We start from the raw sequence: 22,466 nt of genomic DNA, 5'->3' as shown, positions 1-22,466 counted from the left end.
TTGCACTGAAACAATAAGAAAGATATATGTAGAATGCAATGGGAAAGGTATCTTGAATTGACTGGCCCCAACTTACTGAAGTCTCCAAGTTGTTAAAGGATAAAATTATCAAAAAGACTTTCCCTTGAAAAGAGAACACCTCTTGGGTTTTGAGATTATGCAAGGGGTCCCGAGTAAACTGTTTCCCCAGCACTTGAATCACTGTGCTCAGCTATGCAGGCCTCAGAGACTGTTGTCCAAAGGGAGCCTGGTCATTGTGTTGGTGACAGACTTTGGTGGTGTTATATGAGGCTGGTTTTGTAGAAATGCATAATATAAGAGTTATGGGGTAGTTATGGGAAAGTCAGGCAATATGTGATAGGGTCAGTATTCTTGCAGGCATCTGGCAAGGCCATAAGCACAGGGCTGAATAATTCCTTTGGAATTTATAACATACCACCATATAGTCTGGATATAAGACATGGAGGTGCAGAATTTAATGTTTCTCCTATTGAGTCTTCATCTTGCATTGTTCCTTACTATTTGACTTTCTATGTCTCTACTACCAAATAGGGAATGTTTACTTTGTGCCAGTATGCATCTGTTTTAGGGGGGCTCCTAGCTAGGAGACTACCTTAAGTCTAAGTACGGAGTCTGGATTTAGACTATTGAATAGTGTTGGAACTGCTAAGGATTACAGTAGTAAGGCTTCTTCATTGCTATAACCAAATACCTGCAGAAAGCACTCATTAAGATGGACTGCATCATGAGATGGGCATGAACACTTGAGGGTGAGAGGGTGAATTGTTATGGTTGGAATCTGAGATGTCTCCATCAGACTCAGGCTTTGATGCCAATACTTTGGAAGATGGGGCTGGTATGGAGAAAGTGAGTCACTGGAAGCATGTCTTTGAAGGTTATTCTTGGCCCCTGGTTCCTACCTCTTTGCTGTGCTTTCTGCCCACTATTTTGTAAACAGCCTCTTCCTTCACATACTACTGCTACCATAATGTTCAGCCCAAGTACATAAGGCCAAACAGCCATGGGATGATCCCTCTGAACCCATGAGGCAAAAGAAATCCTTCCTTATTTCTTTCAGGTATTTTCTTTCAACAATGTGAAAAGTACCTAATATATTAAAGTAACATAGTCTTCCTTTATTTTTCACATTTCCGAACTTTTTATTTTTCTTTTTGTGTAGTACTAGCATTTAAACTGAGAGCCTTGTGCTTGCTAGCCAGGTACTTTGTGACTTGAAATACACACACTCCTTTTGGTTCTAGTTAGCTTTTTGATAGGGTCTCATGTTTTTGTTAGGTGGACCTTGGATTGAGATACACTCACATATGGCCTCCAATGTAGTTGGAATCACAGGTGCAAACCACCATACACCGCTTATTTGTTGAGATAGGTGTCTTGCCTGAGGTGACTTCGAACTCCATATCAGTGTCTTATGTAGCTGGGATTACAGGCATGAACTAGTGCACTTTAACTCTCTCCCATTTCTTTGCCTCCAATGATTCAAGTTCATGAAACTAGAGCCTAATCTTTAGTGTGTGTTGCACCATAAGCTTGTTTTCTCAGAATCCTCCATGGGTCCTTGGGCTTCTTGCCTTGGAAACGTAGCATCGGGGGAAGGTGAAGCGCTTTCCCAAGGATGAGGCCTCCAAACCTGTCCACCTCACAGTGTTTCTGGGCTATAAGGCTGGCATGACTCACATCGTGCAGGAAGTGGATAGGCCAGGATCCAAGGTGTTGTTATTTTGGCTTAACTGTCTGGTTTTTGGTTAACTATTTTTTTCCCCTGTGAAGGCCATTTGCTTTTAACTTTTACTTTCCAGTATAGTCCTAATACACTCTCCAATTTAATTTTAAATTTTGCTTCTCCCTTTCCTCATTTTTTTTCTAAAATCATTATGCTTACATTACAAGGAGTTCATGACTACTAAATCAGCACTGCAAAAGATGCTTAAAGGCATCTTACTCACAGAAGAAGAAAATCAAAATACAGGAAAATACAGAAAGAATAAATCCTACTAGAAGAACAGATTATCAAGCAAAAAGAAAAAAGAAGCAAGCATCACAAAACAACAAAATGACAGACAATGTAACATAGTTATTAATATTAACATTGAACATTAATTACTTTAACTATAATCAAAAGATTTAGAATGGCAATTTGGATCAAAAAGCAAGATCCAACCATCTATTGTCTACAAAAAACACTTCTCACTGACAAATAAAAATACAAGTCAGGATGAGAGGATGAAAGAAGATTTTCTAAGAAAATGGACCCCACAAACAGGCAGGAATATCCATGTTTACAGACTTTAAACTAAAATCAGTCAGAGGAAATGAGGCTATTTCATATTATTAAAGGAAATGATTCACATATAGACATCAAATAAGGGTGTACCCAGTTTCATTAAACAAACACTATGGACTTAAAAGTACTGATAAACCCTGGCACAATAATAGTGGAAGATGTCAGTATCTTATTTTCATGCATAGATAGAACATACATACAAAAAGAAAACAAAATCAACAAAGAAACTCAGATTTAAGTGGCACTACAGACCAAATAGACTTAGCAAGCATCTTCAGATTTAAGTGGCACTATAGACTAAATAGACTTAGCAAGCATCTACAGATTATTTTATCTGTATACAATATACATTTTTTTCACTAGCCCATGGAACTTTCTTCAAAATAGATCATATCCTAGGACATAAAGCAAATCTTAGCAAATACAAGAAACCCAAAATAACCCCTTGTAAAGGAATTAGACTTGAGTTTAGTTGCAAAAGTTTAGTTGTAAAAGACTCTATTGAAACCATTCAATCATGGGGACTGAACAAATACTATATTGTTGAATACAAAGTGCATGGTGTGGCAATGACAAAATAAAAGGAGAAATGAAAATATTCTTGGGATCTGTTGAAAATAAAAGAGCAAAGGCAGTGTTGACAGAATAGTCATATTGAACTATGAGCAATTCTCCATGTTTTGATAAACAAGTTACTTTCAGGATTAGTTGCCATAGCTTTAAATATGATAAAGAGCACAAACAGATGTTTTGAGATTTGTGTTTATGTAACAGTCATTAAATCTTAAAAACATCTTGATTATTATGTTATTCTCCCTAAGGAATTAAATATGTGGCTCATCAAATTTGGCTTCACCTTTAGTAACTAGGTGTTCTTACACAGATTATTTACATCAAAGCTAGGTTTTTCTTATTTGGTAAAGTATTAAAAGAGAATTTTATCTTGTCTTTTCTGTTTTTCTGGGATGAAATCAGATGGTACATGTAAAGCATTTAGCATACTGCTTAGCAAGCTTAGACTGAAAACTTAGTAAGCAGTAACTCATTCAGGACATATTATTGATATTTGCATTTTGTTTTGTTTTTGAGTATAGAAGCAAAATACCTCTTAAAAGCTCTGGCCTCCATTAGGAAAAACTCAGTTCATACTGATGACTTAGCCTCTGTACTGTAAAATATGGGAGTTCATTTAGCCCCAGATGTGATTCAAACTGCACTGAAGAATATGATTCACAGGCGTGTGTATTTCATATGTTGTGTGTTTAAAAAATTATTTCTAGGGACGGAGTTTGGCCTAGTGGTAGAGTGCTTGCTGAGCATGCACAAAAACCCAGATTTGATTCCTCGGTATCACATACACAGACAAAAGCCAGAAATGGTGCTGAGGCTCAAGTGGTAGAATTCTAGCCTTGAGAAAGTCCAAGGACAGGGCTCAGGCCCTGAGCTCAAGCCCAGGACAGGCCAAAAAAAATTATTTCTAGTACTGCTGTTTGAGCTCAGGTCTTCACATTTGCTAAACAGGCACTACAACACTTGATTCATGCTTCCACCATAGTTTTTGTTGGTTTTAAAAAATGTTATTGTAAGCACAGCAATATGGCTCATGCCTGTAATCCTAGTTTCTCATGGTTCAAAGCCAGTCCAGTCACTAAAGAATGCGAGTCTATTATCTCCAGTTAATCACTAGAATATGGGAAGTGGGGCAGTGGCTCAAGGGATAGGGTGGTAGCCTTGAGCTGAAATGCTCAGGGACAGTGCCTAGGCCCAGAGTTTAAGCACAATGATCTCCCCATACAAAAAAGTTATTGTAATGGTGATATACAGAAGGATTGCAGTTACATAAGTAAGATATTGAGAATATTTCTTTTTGAACAGTGTCAACCTCTTCCTCATTTTCTCCCAGTTTTTTTCCTCCCAACTCCCCTTCTCCTCCATTTTGTATAACAGTTTCCAACATAGTATCTAATGAGTATCACTGATGAATTAGTGCACCCTTGTCCCACCATTTTTATGCTTCCCCTTCCTCTCCTCAAATCAGATAAACTTACATATGAGACAAAAAGAATCTCTCATACTTCTTTTGCCCAAGCTAGCCTCCAATTGTGATCTTCATATGTTTGGCCTGCCAAGTAGTTAAGAATACAGTTGTAAGCCAATGATTCCCAGCTGTTTAGTATATTTTTTTTAATCTTAGCTAACATGACTTTCCAAGTCTTTAGAAGGTTCTTCTCCTTCATGGATTATCCAAGAATTTCTTCTACCAACCAACTACCTGTGCTGTAGATTTTGTCAGTTGGGTTCTAACTACTTTCAATGGGAGCATGAAGAGGGGAATCATAGTAGATGAAGGTGTGTCTATCTGAATGATATGCGTATACTTCGATTTCTGGCCAAATATCTATATCTATATCTATATTTATATCTATATCTCTTTGATACCTATCTCTATATCTTTTTATAAAAGCCAAAACTGTAAAGTGTGTATGTGCACGCGTGCACATGCACGCACGTGAGCATACATGTGCATGCATGCATATGCTGGTTCTGGGGCTTGAACTTCCAGTCTGTGATGGTGTCCTTGTGGGTTTTTTTTCCCCCTCAAAACTAGCATTCTATCACTTGAGCCACAGCTCTATTTCTGTTGCTAGTTAATTGGAGAAAAGAGTCTCACTGGGTTTTCCTGCCCTGACTGGTTTCATACCTTGATCCTGAGATCTGAGGCTCCTAGGTAGCCAGGATTTTAAGTGTGTGCTACTGGTGCCTGGCTAAAGTATTTGTTTTTTGTTTGTTTTGCCAGTCCTGGGCTTGAGCTCAGGGCCCGAGCACTGTCCTTGGACTTTTTCAAGGCTCCACCACTTGAGCCTTAGTACCACTTCCAGCTTTTTTTTTTCTATGTATGTGGTACTGAGGAATCGAACTCTGGTCTTCATGTATTCTAGGCAAGTAAGTACTCTACCCTAGGCCAAACTCCTGGCCCCAAGTGTTTTTATATATAGCAATTATGCTATCATTGTCTATTGTTTATTATATTTGATCATTTATGTTTCCTAGATATGCTGAAATTCACTTTTTTTTTCAGAGAATGGGACTGTGAATTTAGAAGAATTCATGGCCAATTTGGTAAAGTCACAGTTTTCAACTGCACCAGGAAGTGAGAATTTTCAGTTAAATGCGGAGAGATGATGATATATGATAGATGATGATATATTTGTGTTTGAAGGTCCTTTGGGACAACTCCAGAGAATCTTTTGTAGTAGACTACTGTAAACTCAGCTTGATTTGTAGGCTTGAGTAAAGGGCCACTAGAGAGGAACTGTGATTTCTTATCTGATAAGTTTACAAAACCTGATTTACAGTGGTGTAATTTTCTAATGCCTCTGTGTCAGACATGTCTTGTATACAGCACAACTAGAAAAGACCATTTTCATTTTAGTTATCCTTTCTGCTTAGTCTGGGCATGAGAAATTTTACAATTATATTTTCCTACAGACATTATTAAGATAAAAGCATTACTGTTAAAATGACCAAACCATAGCTGGCACAGTGGCTCATGCCTGTAATCCTAGCTACGCAGGAGACTGAGATCTGAGGTTCAAGGCTCAAAGCCAGCCTGGGCACAGAAGAACTTGAGACTCTTATCTCCACTTAACCTCTAGAAAATGGGAAGTGGGGCTTGGCTTAAGGGTAGGGTGGTAGCCTTGAGATGAAGAGCTCAGGGAGTGTCCAGGCCAAGTTCAAGCCCCATGACTCACACAAAAAAATGACCAAACCAGGCTGGTGCTGTGGATCATTTCTTTAATTCTGTAGCTATGCAGGAGTCTCAGATCTAATATAGTTTGAAGCCAGGTAGGGCAGAACACCTGAGAGACAATTTTACTTCTAATTAAGCAGCAAAATGCAAAACTGGAAACATGGCTCAAATGGTAGCCAGTCTTGGGTGAAAAAACCCAAAGTCCTAAGTTCAAGCTCTAGTAGCAACAAAGAAGCTGGAGAAAAAGGAGGAGGAAGAGGAAAGGAGGAGGGAGGGACATGGGGAGGGAGGGAAGGAGGAAAGGAAGAAAAGAGGAAAAGGAGAGGTAGAAGAAGACAGAAGTGAGTGATAATTATTTAAAAGATGTTTATTGACATTTAGTATCAGGAAAAGTTTCTCTCCCAAAGGCCTAGTATGCCCTTTTTATATGGATAACTCAAATTTCCCTTTATTCCTTAGATATTAGGATCTCAGACCTAAATATAATATTTAATCACTTATTTCTGTGGGATTTAGTGTTCAAGGACAGTGTTCAGGCCCTGAGTTCAAGCCCCAGGACTGGCAAAAAACAAAAACAAACAACAACAAAAACAAGGTCCAACCATTTATATATATTGTCTCCAAGTAACACATCTCACAGTTAAAAGATAAACTCTGAATTGGAGGGATTCAAAAAAGATCTTCCAAGCAAACGTGCTCCTCAGGAAAGCAAGAGTAGCATATTATCAGATAAACTAGACCTCATAGTAAAAGCAGTAATAAGAGACAAAGTCGCTACATATTAATAAAGGAGAAGATCCACAAAGAGGAAATTACAGTGGTATATGTATGAAACATTAGAGCAACTGAACGTATTAAACAAGTACTCTTTGACTTAAAAAGACTGATAGATCCCCAATACAATAATATTGGGAAATTTTAACACCCCACTTTCACCAAAGGATAGGTCAACCAACCAAAGTATCAGCAAAGACACCTCTGAATTATATGACATCATAACCCAAATGGACTTAATATTTCACCCAACAAGACCACATAACACACATTCTTCTCAGAATCCAAGATAGATCATGTCTGGGGACATTGAACAAGCCTGAACAAATACAGAAGGATTGAGATAACTCTGCATCTTATTTGATCACAATGGAATTAAACTACAATTCATTGAAAATGAAAAACACATCAGAACCTCTAGGATACAGGAAAAAAGTTGAGAAAAAAAAAGTTGAGAAAAAAGTTCATAGAACTAAGCATATACAACTCAGGCAAATAACCTCATAATGCATCTTAAAGCTGCTAGAGACACAGGAACAAACCAAACCATGAAGTGCCAACTAGAAAAAGATAGTAAAGCTTAGAGCAGAAACAATTCAATGAAAGACTAAAAACTGTACACAGAATAAATGAACCATAAAGTTGGTTCTTTGACATTTTTAATAAAATTGACAAACCCCTAGCTAAGTTGACAAAAAAAGGAGAGGAGTCTTTTTTTATTATTATTATTATTTTTATTTTTCATTTTTTTATTGTAATTAGTAAAAGGGTTACATGATATTTGCCAGATAGAAGGTGCATTAATTCACATACATTGATACCCTTTCACATGTCTTGGTACCCGTTTCCCTCCCCCCCCACACCCCCCACCCGTCTTGGTTTTCCCCCCTTCCCTATCAAATTTCAAATATCCAAATACAAATGAATTCAATATATCAGATAACAAAGTGAGATACTATACCAATATGAGATAACCAAGGGACAGCAAAGGAGATGAGAGACAACATAGTACATTAAGGACAACAATCATTCATTATATGGCTTTTGTTTCACTATCCTGGAGGTCCTTTCAATTAGCTTCACATTATATGTCCTTATGTATCAAGATTTTGCTCTATTGCAAATCTCTGCTAGTAGAGCCCAAGGTTTCTACTGATTATGACGAATGAGGGAAACCATTGAGCCTAAGTTCCTTTGAGTCTGGCTTACTTCACTTAATATGATTTTTTCTAAGTCTTTCCATTTCCTAACAAATGGGGCGATGTCATTCTTTCTGACAGCAGCATAGAATTCCATTGTGTACAAATACCACAACTTGTTGATCCACTCATCAACTGAGGGACATCTAGGTTGGTTCCATATCTTTGCTATGGTGAATAGTGCTGCAATGAACATTGTTGTGCTAGTGGGTTTAGTATGTCCTTTTTTCTGAGTGGTTGGGTAAATGCCAAGTAGTGGAATTGCTGGGTCATAGGGGAGTTCTATGTTTAGCCTTTTGAGGCACTGCCACACTGCTTTCCATAGTGGTTGAACGAGTTTGCACTCCCACCAACAGTGTAGTAGTGATCCCTCCTGGCCACATCCCCTCCAGCATCTGTTGTCATTCGTTTTCCTGATCCTGGCCATTCTAACTGGAATGAGGTGGAATCTTAGAGTTGTTTTGATTTGCATTTCTTTTATGGCCAGAGATGTTGAGCATTTCTTCATGTGTCTATAGGCCATTTTTGTTTCTTCTTCAGAGAAGACTCTCTTTAAGTCTTTGGCCCATTTTTTAATGGGATGGTTGTTACTTTGGAGGTTAGTTTTGGAGTGATTCAATTTTTTGAGTTGTTGATATATTTTAGATATGAGGTCTTTGTCGGTTGTTTGGTTGGTGAAGATTTTCTCCCACTCTGTAGGCTTCCTGATTAGTTTACTAGCTATGTCCTTTGCCATACAAAAGCTCTGCAGTTTAATGCAGTCCCACTTATCCAGCCTTTCTCTGATTTGTTGTGATTCTTGGTCCTTATTAAGAAAGTTTCGACCTGTGCCAAGGAGGCCTAGTGTATCTCCTATTCCTTCCTGTAGAGTTTTCAGTGTGTCAGCTTTTACCTCCAGGTCTTTGATCCATTTGGAGTTAATTCTAGTGCAAGGTGACAAAGAAGGATCCAGCTTTAGTTTTCTGCAGGTGCTTAACCAGTTCTGCCAGCACCACTTGTTGAAGAGGCTGTCTTTCTTCCATTCTATTTTTTTGGCTCCCTTGTCAAAGATTAGGTGGCCATAGGTCTGTGGTTTAATATCTGGGTCCTCAGTTCTATTCCATTGGTCTTCAGGCCTGTTCCTGTGCCAGTACCAAGCTGTTTTGAGAATTATAGCTCTGTAATAGAGTCTAAAGTTTGGAATTGAAATTCCTCCAGCGCTGTTCTTTCTGCTAAGAAGTGTTTTTGCTATACGGGGTCTTTTATTATTCCATATGAAATTTTGGATTGCCTCTTCTATTTCTTTAGAGAATGACATTGGGATGTTGATGGGTATTGCATTGAATTTGTAGATAGCTCTTGGCAAGATTGTCATTTTCACAATGTTGATTCTTCCAATCCAGGAGCATGGGAGGTTTTTCCATTTCCTTAGTTCTGCTTTAATTTCCTTTTTTAGGGTTTTAAAGTTTTCGTCAAAAAGGTCCTTTACATTCTTAGTTAAGCTAATTCCTAGGTACTTTATTTTCTTTGAGGCTATTGTGAAAGGAGTTTCTTTCCTGATTATTGCCTCGTTCCTCTCACTGTTGGTGTAAAGGAAGGCGGTTGATTTTTGAGGGTTGATTTTATAGCCTGCTACCCTTCCAAAGTTTTGAATCAGCTCAAGGAGCTTGGGAGTAGAGTGGGAGTTGGATCAGCCCCACCTCCCTTGTTGGGGTGCTGGGTCTTATGGGTAGCCCGCCTGTCAATCTCTAGTCAATGGCCTGAGGGAGGGGGCTGTTGAGGGGAGGGACAGGATTCTAAATTCCTTGCCCCCCTGCTCCCTCCAGTCTTTCTCGGGAGGGGTGTTGGGGTCTGAGTTAAGTTCTCTTGCTTGGCACCCGCTCAGCTTTCCTGATGTGTTTGGGGATGCGCTGTATTACTCACTCCTCTGCGTCTGTCTGTGGGTGCTCCACGGTGGTGGGGAGTCTTTCACTCCCCTCGGGTCAAAAGGAGAGGAGTCTTAAGTCAACAAAAGTTCAGTTGCCGAAGATAATATCACAAAAAACCAAGTAACCCAAAAGATTATGAGGGATTACATTCAAAATCGATACCCAGGATGGAAAATCTATACCTAAGATGGAAAATCTAGAAGATATGTATAAAAATATGGATATACAAGCTGCCTAATCTGAACCAAGAAGATATAAACCACTTAAACAGACCCATAAGAAGCAATAAGATGGAGGAAAAGTCCAGATCCCAATGGATTCACAGCTGAATTCTGCAAGACATTTAAAGATGAACTAACACAAGTTCTCCTCGAGCTTTCCCATGAGGTAGAAATGTAAGGATCACCACTAAACACATTTTATGAAGCAAATATCACATTCATCCCCAAACCAGGATCCAAACTAAATAGAGAACGATAGACCAATCTATCCGATGAAAATACATGCAAAGCTCCTCAATAATATACTTGCCAAGAGAATTCAACAAGTAGTCAAAAAATTATATATTATGGAGCTTGGAGTTTAGCCTAGTGGAAGAGTGCTTGCCTAGCATGCATGAAGACCCAGATTTGATTCCTTGGTACCACATAGATAGAAAATCCTGGAAGTGGTGCTGTGGCTCAAGTGGTAGAACTCTGACTCTGAGAAAATTCAAGGACAGTGCTCAGGTGCTGAGGTGAAGCTCCACGATTGGGAAAAAAATTTATACATTATGATCTAGCAAGTTTTATCTCAGAGATGCAAGTCTGGTTGAATATGCATAAATCAATAAACATACTATATCACATTAACAAAACCAAATACAAGAATCACACTGTACTTCCCAGATATACCACTCTGGGGCATCTACCTGGAAACTTACAAGTCAAAGACATTTGCATATCCATGTTCATTTCTGCAGTATTCAAAATAGCACAATTATAGAAATAGCCTAGATGTCCTGGAGTTGACAGTCCTCAGATCTCAGCCTTCTCAGTAGCTAGGATTACAATCATGTATCAATCTTTCCCTAGTATAATTTATTTTTTAAAATTTTTTCCATATATTTTTTATTGTAATTAATAGAAGGGTTACATTATATTCACCAGATAGAAGGTGCACATACATTGATACCCTTTCCCATGTCTTGGTCCCCATTTCCCTCCCCCTCCCCCTCACCCCTCATGTTGTTTTCCCCCCTTCCTTATCCAATTTCAAATAACCAAATAAGCATATACCCAATATATCAGATAACAAAGTGAAATACTGTAACAATATGAGATAACCAAGGGACAGTAAAAGAGATGAGAGATAACATAGTACATTAACGACAACAATCACTCATTATATGGCTTTTGTTTCTATATCCTGGAGGTCCTTTCATTTAGCATCATACTGTATGGCCTTATGTATCTAGGTTTTTCTTTAGTGCAAATCTCTGCTATGAGAGCCCAAGGTTTCTACTGATTATGACAAATGGAAACCATTGAGCCTATGTTCCTTTGAGTCTGGCTTACTTCACTTACAAATTTCCTTACAAATGGGGCGATGTTGTTCTTTCTGACAGCAGCATAGAATTCCATTGTGTACAAATACCACATCTTGTTGATCCACTCATCAACTGAAGGACATCTGGGATGGTTCCATATCTTTGCTATGGTAAATAGTGCTGCAATGAACATCGTTGTGCTAGTGGATTTATAGTATGTCCTTGTTTCTGGACAATTGGGTAAATGCCTAGTAGTGGAACTGCTGGGTCATAGGGGAGCTCTATGTTTAGTCTTTTGAGGAACTGACATACTTCTTTCCATAGTGGTTGAACGAGTTTGCACTTCCACCAACAGTGTAGTAGTGATCCCTCCTGGCCACATCCCCTCCAGCATCTGTTGTTATTAGTTTTCTTGATCTTGGCCATTCTAACTGGAGTGAAGTGGAATCTTAGAGTTGTTTTGACTTGCATTTCTTTTATGCCATAATTTATTTTTTATTGGATTTCTCTTCTCTGTGTTTCCACTATTGTGTATTACTTTCCATTGCATTTTCCACATTTTGATTGTATTTTACGTTTGACTATCTTGTCTTTTGATATTTAAGTTTAATATAAGAAAGGATATATTATTTATCTTTTTATAGTCAATACCTAAAAGTATGTGACATATAAGTAGATATGCCATAAATGTTGAATGAGTTATGAATAAATGACTGTGAAAATGCATGACTGAGTGAATACATAGGTGTTGGGAGCCAGAGTGGGATCAAACTGTACCTTGATTTGCATCAGACAATGGCTTTATTGTCTTATTGTTTTCTGGCCTTATTCTGTTTAAATGACCTGAGATTTACCATATGAATGTAACACCTGGAAGTTCCTTGAGTCTGGAGAAGGGAAGAAGGGGAGTGAAAAATAAACGGCAGTCTTTACCTGGACTGCGGACATCCCGGACCCGGTGTGTCTGTCTCTCTTCTATTTCTTCCTAGTCCTTGCCCCCTATTTCAGGAACCCCAATCTGCGAACCCTGGTTTGCTGCCGGTTGGCCCCGGCACATAGGTATTAATGGGATGATTTCTTAAGAAAAAGCAAGGCCTCATTTGTATGTGGAACTAATGTATTTCTGGCACATTGTAATTATTTATCTACAGCAATTCTGAATGCCACAGAGAACTGAAGTCTGTGTTTAGACACAGAATAAAAAATAGTCTTTTTTCCCTTTAACCTGAGAGACTCACTTGGAAGATTCTATATATTGCTAGAATTGAGGGTATTAAGAGAATTAATACTTGAATGGTATTTTCTATCATGTTTAATAAAAAAGTATAGTCCCCAGGGCTAGATTTTTTTAGTGGTCAAGGGCCAGTTTACCAAAAATCCTAGGAAACTAAGAATTGCATGATTAAATAGACTATAAGGAAATAAATAATGCATAATAAACTTTAGTTTATGAATCATTACCTTGAAAACATTTTCCTTGAATTTGTATATTATAGCTAAAGCAGAGACTGATCTGAAACCATTGGCAGATACAGGAGAAGTTACTTCAGGTTAGTGAAAAATTACTGTTAATTTAAGGCTCAAATTTTTTATCCTATACTATATTTTTTCTATGATAAATATTTTATTGAAGTATGACATGTGATCATTATATTACATAATCGTGTGTGTTCAGCTTATGATCACAAAGTAAACACATCCACATTGCTAGCGCACTACCATTTTGCATCACAGCTCAGATCCTGGCCTTTTGGTAGTTATTTGGAGATGAGTCTCATAGGCTTTCCTACTCAAGCTGGCTTTAAACCATGATCCTCAGATTTCAGCCTTCTGAGTAGCTAGGATGATAGGCATGAGTCATCAGCACCCAGATCACATTGTCTTTTTTTTATTTTTTAATTTTTATTGTGATTTTATTTTTTATTTTAAGGTGATGTACTGGTACATAAGTCAGGTAATGGGTGCATTTCTTTTTTTTCCTATTCTGGTTCTATCATCATCAATCGAATCTTCTATTAAACGCTTACACATCTGTATTACTCCTGACATTATTCTAGATTTCTTTTTTCTTTTTTAATTGTAATTAATAGAAGGGTTACAGTTATATTTGCCAGATAGAAGGTGCATTACTTCACAAACATTGATACCCCTTCTCATGTTTTTGTTCCCATTTCCCTCCCCTGATCCCTACCCTCATTTTGTTTTCCCCCTTCCTTATCCCATTTCAAATAAACAAATAAATGTATAACCATATACCAGATAACAAGGTAAGATACTATAAAATATGAAAATAACCAATGGACAACAAAAGAGATTAGTAATAACATAGAACAACAATCACACATTATATGGCTCTTGTTTGCATATCCTGGAGGTCTTTTCATTTTGCTTCATCCTATGGATCACACTGTCTTTTAACATACCATCTTTATAGACAATTGACAGTAATCCTGAAAATCCTTTATGGACTTTATGGTCAATTCCTTGCTACTTTTGGAGGTAATTCCAGTTACCCCTTCATATCCATGGCCTCCCCATCTGCAGGTTCAACCATATTTGGAACAATATTGCATCTGTATTGAACAAACAGATATTTTATTGTTATTATTTGAAACAATACAGTATATTCCATTAGGTCTTATAAGTAATATAGGAATGCTTTAAGGGATATGGAAGGATGTGTGTAAGTTATAGTCAAACCCAGTATCACAACAAACAAAAGACGAAAACAAAAATTATCATCTTTATTTTTTACTTTGAAGAAGTTGACTTCAGTGACCTGGAAAATGTCATAAAAAATATGGGGATAGAGCTCACACCTAGAGAACCACTGGAGCTAGAGAAATTACTTCGTATTGATGGTAAGCATTTCAAATATTAGATTAGCTTTCAAGACTGTTTTCAGGGTTATCCAGGGAGTTATATTCAGCACCAAAAGCATCAATAGTCTTGAAAGACTTATGATTATATCCTTAAAATGTGCATTGTCTAATAATTCATGTTATATTAGATAATTTATAAATATAGGTAAAAATTATCCATAATTTTATGTGCAATAACGTTCAGAATATGTAAATTTTCATTTAAAATGTACTCAGGCCAGTAAACCATAAGTTTTGTCATCAGGTTTGAGGAATGCTTAAGATTACTTTTCATCCCTTCAAGATGTTTGGGTTGCCAGGCTCCCATGACTCATGCCTATAATCCTAGCCACTCAGGAAGCTGAGATTTGAGGATTGCAGTTTGATGCCAGTCTGAGCAGGAAACTCCATACAACTCTTATCTTCAAATAACTACAAAAAAACTCCCACAAGTAGGGCTGTGGTTTGAAGTGGTAGAGCACTTGCCTTGAGCAAAAAAAGCTTAGGGATAGCTCCCAGACCCAGAATTCAAGACCCATGACTACCACCACCACCACCAAAAAGATGTATGTATGGAAGAAGACCTATAGGAAATAGGAGGAGGAAGAGAGATATATAGGAGAAAGAGGGGAAAATGAGTTTTGGAAAAAATACAAGTTAGTGAAGTGCTTTGCTTTAGCCTAATTGGTATCTATAATTGTCTCAGGTGCTGAACCTGATGTTATTTTTAGAAAATAGACACATTTTAGGAGCAAATTATTTTATGGTTTACCCTTATGTACTTAAGACATCTTTTATTACTTTGATATCATAGCTTTCCTTGACCTGAATTATGTATTTTCTTACAGCTAATGGGAAAATAGATACGAATAAGTTGATGAGTTGTGTGGAAACTATAAGAGGTAAGTGATTTTCAAATTAAGAAGCCAGACTGAGGTGCTTATGTTATGCTTTTAGGATTTCATTCTCATTCCTCCCTACCTCTCCTCCCTTCCTTCCTTCCTTCCTTCCTTCCTTCCTTCCTTCCTTCCTTCCTTCCTTCCTTCCTTCCTTCCTTCCTTCCTTCTTTCCTCCCTCCCTTCCTTCCTTCCTTCCTTTTATTTATTTTTGCTTCTTTTCTTGCTTGTACACAGGGCTTGGGTACTTTCCTTGAGCTTTTTTTCCTCAAGGCTAGACTCTACTGCTTGAGTCACAACTCTACCTCTGGCTTTTTGCTGGTTAGTTGGAGATGAGTTTCATGGCCTTTCTTGACAGGACTGGCTTTGAACTGTGACCCTCAGATCTCCAGCTTCTTGAATAGCTATGATTACAGGAGTGAACTATCAGTGCTAGCTTAGGTTTATTTAATTTTGTTAGTGGAAATAACAAAATTTGAGGGAAGCAAGTGTAACTTGAAATTTGGTGACTAAGTAAACTCTATTTTATTATTTATTTATTTTTGCCAGTCCTGAGCACTGTCCTTGGACTTTCTCAAGGCTAGAGCTCTACCACTTGGGTCTCAGCACCACTCCCAGCTTTTTTTTTTTTTTAATATATGTGGTACTGAGGAATCAAACCCAGGTTTTTGTGAATGCTAGGTAAGTACTCTACTATTAGGCCAAACTCCTGGACCAACTCTATTTTTTCAAAATGTTTATGTTAAATATTGTTAGTGTTACTGTTTTGCTTCTCTAAGTAGCCTGAGTTATGTGTCAGGTCTTTTTCTTTTTCTTTTTATCAGTCCTGGGGCTTGAACTCAGGGTCTGACCACTGTCCTTAGGCATTCTGAAGGCTAGCACTCTACCACTTGAGCCACACCACCACTTACAGCTTTTTCTGGGTATGTGGTGCCAAAGAATCAAATCCAGGGCTTCATGCTCTTTCAACATGTTTTCTTAAAGACTTATTTACAATGTCGAGTATGGATGGGGAGATTAATATTAGTCCATTAAGTCCTCTTTAAACAGAAGTCTTTGAACTCTATTTTTATGAGGAAACTGATAACTGTGATCTATGGAAATTATTATTTATTATATTTTTCTTTGGTTTCTTTTTCTTTCTTCTATAGGGTCACAAGTTGATATCCATGATATTGACAGTTTTCTTGGAAACATGGCACTAAAATTTACAATGACAGAACCCAGTGATCTAAGTTCAGATTTAGTAGTTGATGGTGAGTAACCTAATAGAATTGCACCCCGGAGAGAATTTGGGATTTGAAGCTACTGTTTTTTTAAATTGTATTTTATTGTCAGGATAATGTGTAAAGGGGTTACAATTACATTCGTCAGGTAGTGGGTACATTACTTCTCGAACCTTGATAACCCTTCTTATATTTTTGTCCCCCTTTCCCTCTCCTCATCCCCTTCAGTCATTTTGTTTTTCCCCTTTCCTTTCCCTATTTCACATAAACAAATAAGTATATATACAGTACACTATATACAAATTCAGTTATAGTAACCTCATGAGATTAACCATAAATGGAGAAAAAAAGAGAAAAGAAGTAACTTCACATTAAGAACAGCAATCACAAAGATAAACCTCTTGTTTCATTAACCAAGAGTTCATTTTGTTTAGATTCATCCTGTATGACCTTACGTACACAGCTTTTGAGCTACTGTGACCCTGTTAGGATAATCCTAAATGTGTATTAATTATTACAAATGAGGGAAATGGAGCCTGTGTTCCTTTGGAACTGGCTTACTTCACTTAAGATTTTTTCTAAGTCTTTCCATTTCCTTACAAATGGGGCGATGCCATTCTTTCTGATGGCAGCATAGAATTCCATTGTGTATAAGTACCACATCTTGATCCATTCATTTACTGAGGGACATCTGGGTTGATTCTATATCTTAGCTATGTTAAAAAGTGAGGCAATGGCATCATTGTGCTAGTAGCTTTAGTATGCCTGTGTTTCTGGACATTAGGGTAAATGCCAAGGAGTGGGATTGCTGGATCATTATGGAGCTCTATGTCTTTTGAGGAATTTGTCATACTGATTTCCATAGTGGCTGTACGAGTTTACACTCCCACCAACAGTGTAATAGTGATCTCTCCTGGCCACATCCCTGCCAGTGATTCGTCTATTTTTGATAGCATTTATTTAGGTTAAACTTGAATACCTTTTCTCTTAGTTGCCACTACTTGGTCATTCATTTATTTAATACATTTTGCTAATATACATGAAATTTGAGAAAGGTAGAGTTACAAATTGAAAATATACTCAGCATAAAATGGTAGGAAGAATTAATTAACTCTGTATGAAGCTTTTCTCATAGCACAGGTCTACTCTTATTTGTTTATTTTTTGGGTCATGGGGCTAGAACTGGCCTGGGCGCGCTGTCCCTGAGCTCTTCAGCTCAAGGCTATCGCCCTACCCTTGAGCCAAGCCCCACTTCCCATTTTCTGGAGGTTAATTGTAGATAAGAGTCTCAGGTCTGTTTGTGCTCAGGCTGGCTTTGAACCTTGATCCTCAGATCTTAGCCTTTAAGTAGCTAGGATTACAGGCATGAGCCACAACGTCCAGCTCTACTCTTATTTTTTCTTTTTTCTTTTAAAGCTACTTTTTTTTTTTACTAGATCCAAGCTAAGTCTTTTCTTCTATTTTATGAGAAAGTTACTGTTATAGTCTTAATAAGTGGATAATAAAGTTGTTACAAGTGATATAGGGAAAGTAATATCACAGAGTAGGATGCTTCTAGAAAACTAAAGTCCTTGTCCTTCCTGTATGTATACAATTTACAACTGATTTTTAACATTATTACTTCATGAGCTTTTGGTTGTTTTTTCTCACAAAATTATTTTTACATGAACAGCAGACTCTTAAGACAAAATTTCATTCTAGTAAAAGATGACAAAGAATGTCATGGCAGAGAATCAAACATAGGTAACCAGCATTACCATTATTTCAAGTTCAAGGAACAACTTAGCTTCTTACCAGATTTTTGCAAGTCATTATTGGAAAACTGAAAGGCCAAGTTTCTAGTTTCTGTCTCTGTTCATGTAGCCATTGAATATAGCAATATAAAGGCTATTCCTAAAAGTCTTTATTTTTTTCTTGCTTTTCAGAAAGAGGGAAGATTGATACCAGTGGCATGAAAAAAGTTCCAGAAATCATGGAAATAGAACCTGAAGATAAAGACCCCTGGAAAATGGTGAAAGACCAGCTAATGAATGGTAAAAACATCAAATTGTAGTATACTTAGTAGATCACCTTTCTTCAGAGGAACTTATGTGTTCATTTATGAAAATTTCTATGACAATTCGATTTCCTATCCAATTGGAAAATTGTCCCTTTTTGTTTGAGGCAGAGGATGGTCTCACACTCAGTAAACTTTCAAAAGACATTATTGTTTTATCCTAAGAAAAAATAATCAAATGTAACAACTTGATTCAAATTTGAAAATCACTTGTTTATTCAGAAGTCTTCTACAGTCAATAAGAATACTGGTTGTTATCCTTGATCCATAGGGAGTCTCAAGATTTAAAGTGAGAATTAAGAGGAAAGTAAAGCTATAGAAAAGTATTAGAATTGGAAAAGGAAAGAATTACAAAGAAGAAATGGCAGTCTCACGGAAGGGTTTGAATACAATGATTATAACAGTAATTATCTTAATGCCAATAGGTGAAAGTGATATTGTTAAGAAATTTCTGTTTTATTTGTCTAATAAAATTATTGAGAGTTGGGCCGGGAGTTTGGCCTAGTGGTTGAGTGCTTGCCTAGCATGCATGAAGACCTGGGTTCGATTCCTCGGTACCACATACATAGAAAAAAGCCAGAAGTGGTGCTGAGGCTCAAGTGGTAGAGCTCTAGCCTTGAGAAAGTCCAAGGACAGTGCTCAGGCCCTGAGCTCAAGCCCAGGCTGGCAAAAAAAAATATTGAGAGTCAATTCGTGTTTTGTTGGGAAATGCAAAGTCTGATTTTGTGAAGTAATGATGTCTTTACTGCCTTTGAAAAAAATCTTAATGTCACTTGGGAGAGACTATGTCTCTTCCATCTGTTGAAAAGAATGATTATAATAGGTCTGTGAATTGTATGAAAGCTTTAAAGTTGAGTAAATGATGCAAGACATTAAATTTTCATCCTTGCCACTCTTCACATATTCAGATGGTATATTTAAGCTTCTTTTGCTCTACCTTTAATTCTGCAGATAATCTCATATTACATTTTAGGAAAGAGTCTCATAATTGAGTCAAACTTTGAGACCTATGAAAAAGAATAAGCAAAGTTCTGATCTAAGTAATTAGTAAACAAAAATTGTGCTTTCTAAGAAATTTGGCTTAAAAATCAGACAAATAGCCAGGTACAGTGGCTCACGCCTGTAATCCTAGCTACTTAGAGGCTGAGATCTGAGGATCATGGTTCAAAGTCAGCCTGGGGAAAAAAGTATCTGAGACTTTTATTCCAATTAACCTCTAGAAAATGGGAAGTGGGGCTTGGCTCAAGGGTAGGGTGGTAGCATTGAGCTGAAGAGCTCAGGGACAGCGCAAACCAAGTTCAAAGCCCTATGACCCACAAAAAATTTAGACAAATAAGAATAACCAATTTTACTGAATAGAATCTGAAGTTTGTTGTTGTCTACTGCTGTATTTCACTGAGCAACTAATCAGTCTCCTTTGTAACTTTGCTATATGGACTGATCAAATGATGAGTTTTGATTCGAACGCTGTTATTGAATATCTCTTAATGGTTTGAAAGTTGTTGATTTAGACATGATTTTTGTGCTATAACTTAAGACTATAATACATGGGAGTTAGTAAACAGACTCACACATTAGCCTGTAAATTTTGATCTCATTTTTCTGTTACTGAGAGGAATGGCAGATATCAGTCCAACTATAGGGTACTATGGAAATTGTGGATTTCCAGAGAAATTCACAATTCTCAGAAAAAGGGACTTTACCAATCTGAGCAGAACCAGCATTGAGTCACTCTGGAGTGCTTAGACTTAGGAAGTTATGAAAATAATCTATTAATTTGACACTTTAGCAAGACATTTTAAAGGCTTATAAAAGAGCTCAGTTTTTGGCTGGGAATGTGGCTTAGTGGTAAAATGCTTGCCTAGCATGCATGAAACCCTGGGTTCAGTGCCTCAGTGCCACATAAACGGAAAAAGCCAGAAGTGGTGTTGTGGCTCAAGTGGTAGAGCACTAGCCTTGAGAAAGCCTAAGGACAGTACCTAGGCTCTGAGTTCAAGCTCCAGGACTGGAAAAAAACCCTCAATTTTAAATATAGGTCTTTCCTATTACACCTGGGCATCTACCCAGCACTTCATAAACCAAGATAGCATAAAGACATCTTTGTTCATTGCTGCACTGTTCTCAGGATCCAAGTTGTAGAAGCAGTCCAGGTGTTCTACAATAGATGAGTGGTTCCAAAAAATATGGTTCTTATATGCTATGGAATTTTATACAACCATTAGGAAAAATAATATTATGTCATTTGCAGGGAAATGGATCGGCCTAGAACAAGTCATGTTAAATGAGGTGAGCCAAGCTCAGAGAAGCAAATGGGGCATATTTTTTTCTCATATGAGGAAGCTATATCTAAAATACATTGAGTATATTATGCAGGACTCTAGTTGTTCACTCACAGTGAGACCAAAGGAGGTACACCCTTAGGAGAGGAACAGAAGGACACAATGCCTATGTACATATGATCATACAAAATAATATATACTAAAATGAACTCCATGGAAATGGAAACTGTTTTTGTTTTATTTACTTTTTGTCATGTTTGTCTATGTCTTTGGCAGTATATAGGGAGGCACAGAAATGGAGGGACAAAGGGTAAATTAACCAATTAGTACTCAATGGATACTGTGTTGAACATGAACTATGCAAGTTGTGGGTGGGATGCAAGGAAAACTGGAAGAGATCAAGGGAACAGGTAACATTGTCCATAAGGAAATTTACTCTTTGCCTGACTTCTGTAACTGTAACCCCTCTTGTTTTAGCATTTTCAAATAAAAAATAAAAAGAAAAATCGAAAATACCTCAGGTCTAAATTGAAATAAATACTATCTTCAAAACTTAATTAATGTTTTAGCAGCAATGTATTTAACTGTGTATCATAAGCACTGCTGTAGTTTCTAAAAACCACAGAAGGCCAGGGAAGAGTCAAGGCAAAGCACACAAATAGGGGACAAGGAGAGTGGAAATAAGAAAGAAACATTAAACTGAAAAACCAAACTAAAGAATATACTGCAAACACAGAGGTGAAGAACTAGCAATTCCTTGATAGAAACAAAATTTGACTCAGGCAGAAGGGGCTAGATTTTTTTTTTGGAGTGGGGAAAGTCTGTTCTGGGGTTTGAACTCAAGGCCTGGGTAATGTCCCTGAGCTTTTTGTGCTCAAGGCTAGTAGTGCTCTATCACTTCAGGCCACAGCTCCTCTTCTAGCTTTTTAATTACTTGGAGAAAAGAGTCATGCAGGCTTCCTTCCCAGGCTGTCTTCATACCAAGATCCTTAGATTTTAGCCTCCCAAATAGCTAGGATTATTAGGCAGGAAACAACAGTGACCAAGTGGGCCTAGCCTTTTTATTGTTTAACAGAATGAAACATGTTGTCTCCAGCTCTAGTCATTACCCCTTAGTACTATTTGCTATCTAAAGTTGACCTGAATATTAGGTAAACAGTACTGGGTTTAATTTGCTCTATCTTATTGATGTTTTTGAATAGGAATCAAATTAAAGTCCCGATGGGCTTAAAATACACTGTTATACAATAATACAAAGTCATTGATTATAGTGTATCTTTTTTATAACAGTAATACTGATTAATGTTACTTGTAATATATTTTAAATCATTTGGGTAAACATTTCATCTTTCTTATTTTTCATTTATATTACTTCTATAAGGACAAAAAATTGATGTGAATAATTTGGATAGCATTCTGGGAAGAATGGAGATTAAGCTTTCAGAGGAGGAAATAGAAATGCAGACAGAAAACCTTCAAAGTGAGTATTATAGAAATGACTGTGCCTTTAAAGAGGATTCATACTTGTGAACATAAATAGTAGAACTTCTAAAACTAATACCTTTGATACCTGCAGGTATCAAATCTATTCTTAATACAAAAGCAAGTCTTGTTGATTGAATCAGAAAAGTTAAGATACTATGGACTTCAGTTGAATCACTTTGTCAATGTCTTAGAAAATGAT

General features: G+C 37.2%; 1 protein-coding gene across 1 annotated transcript in view; it reads left to right on the top strand.

Moving 5' to 3' along the window:
* The window catches only part of LOC150051205 (EF-hand calcium-binding domain-containing protein 13-like), a 128,065-nt gene that overhangs the window by 90,282 nt on the left and 15,317 nt on the right, over positions 1-22,466 (top strand). Inside the window, exons 33-38 of the mRNA XM_090351491.1 lie at positions 12,961-13,014; positions 14,227-14,325; positions 15,174-15,227; positions 16,373-16,477; positions 18,373-18,480; positions 22,164-22,262. Coding sequence (XP_090207617.1) covers positions 12,961-13,014; positions 14,227-14,325; positions 15,174-15,227; positions 16,373-16,477; positions 18,373-18,480; positions 22,164-22,262 — 519 coding nt within the window. The remainder of the gene's footprint in view (positions 1-12,960; positions 13,015-14,226; positions 14,326-15,173; positions 15,228-16,372; positions 16,478-18,372; positions 18,481-22,163; positions 22,263-22,466) is intronic.

Source organism: Megascapheus bottae, chromosome 17 (genome assembly GCF_031878675.1).
Source record: "Megascapheus bottae isolate mThoBot1 chromosome 17, mThoBot2.hap1, whole genome shotgun sequence".
Lineage (NCBI taxonomy): Eukaryota > Metazoa > Chordata > Mammalia > Rodentia > Geomyidae > Megascapheus > Megascapheus bottae.
This window is presented reverse-complemented; position numbering and strand designations above follow the sequence as displayed.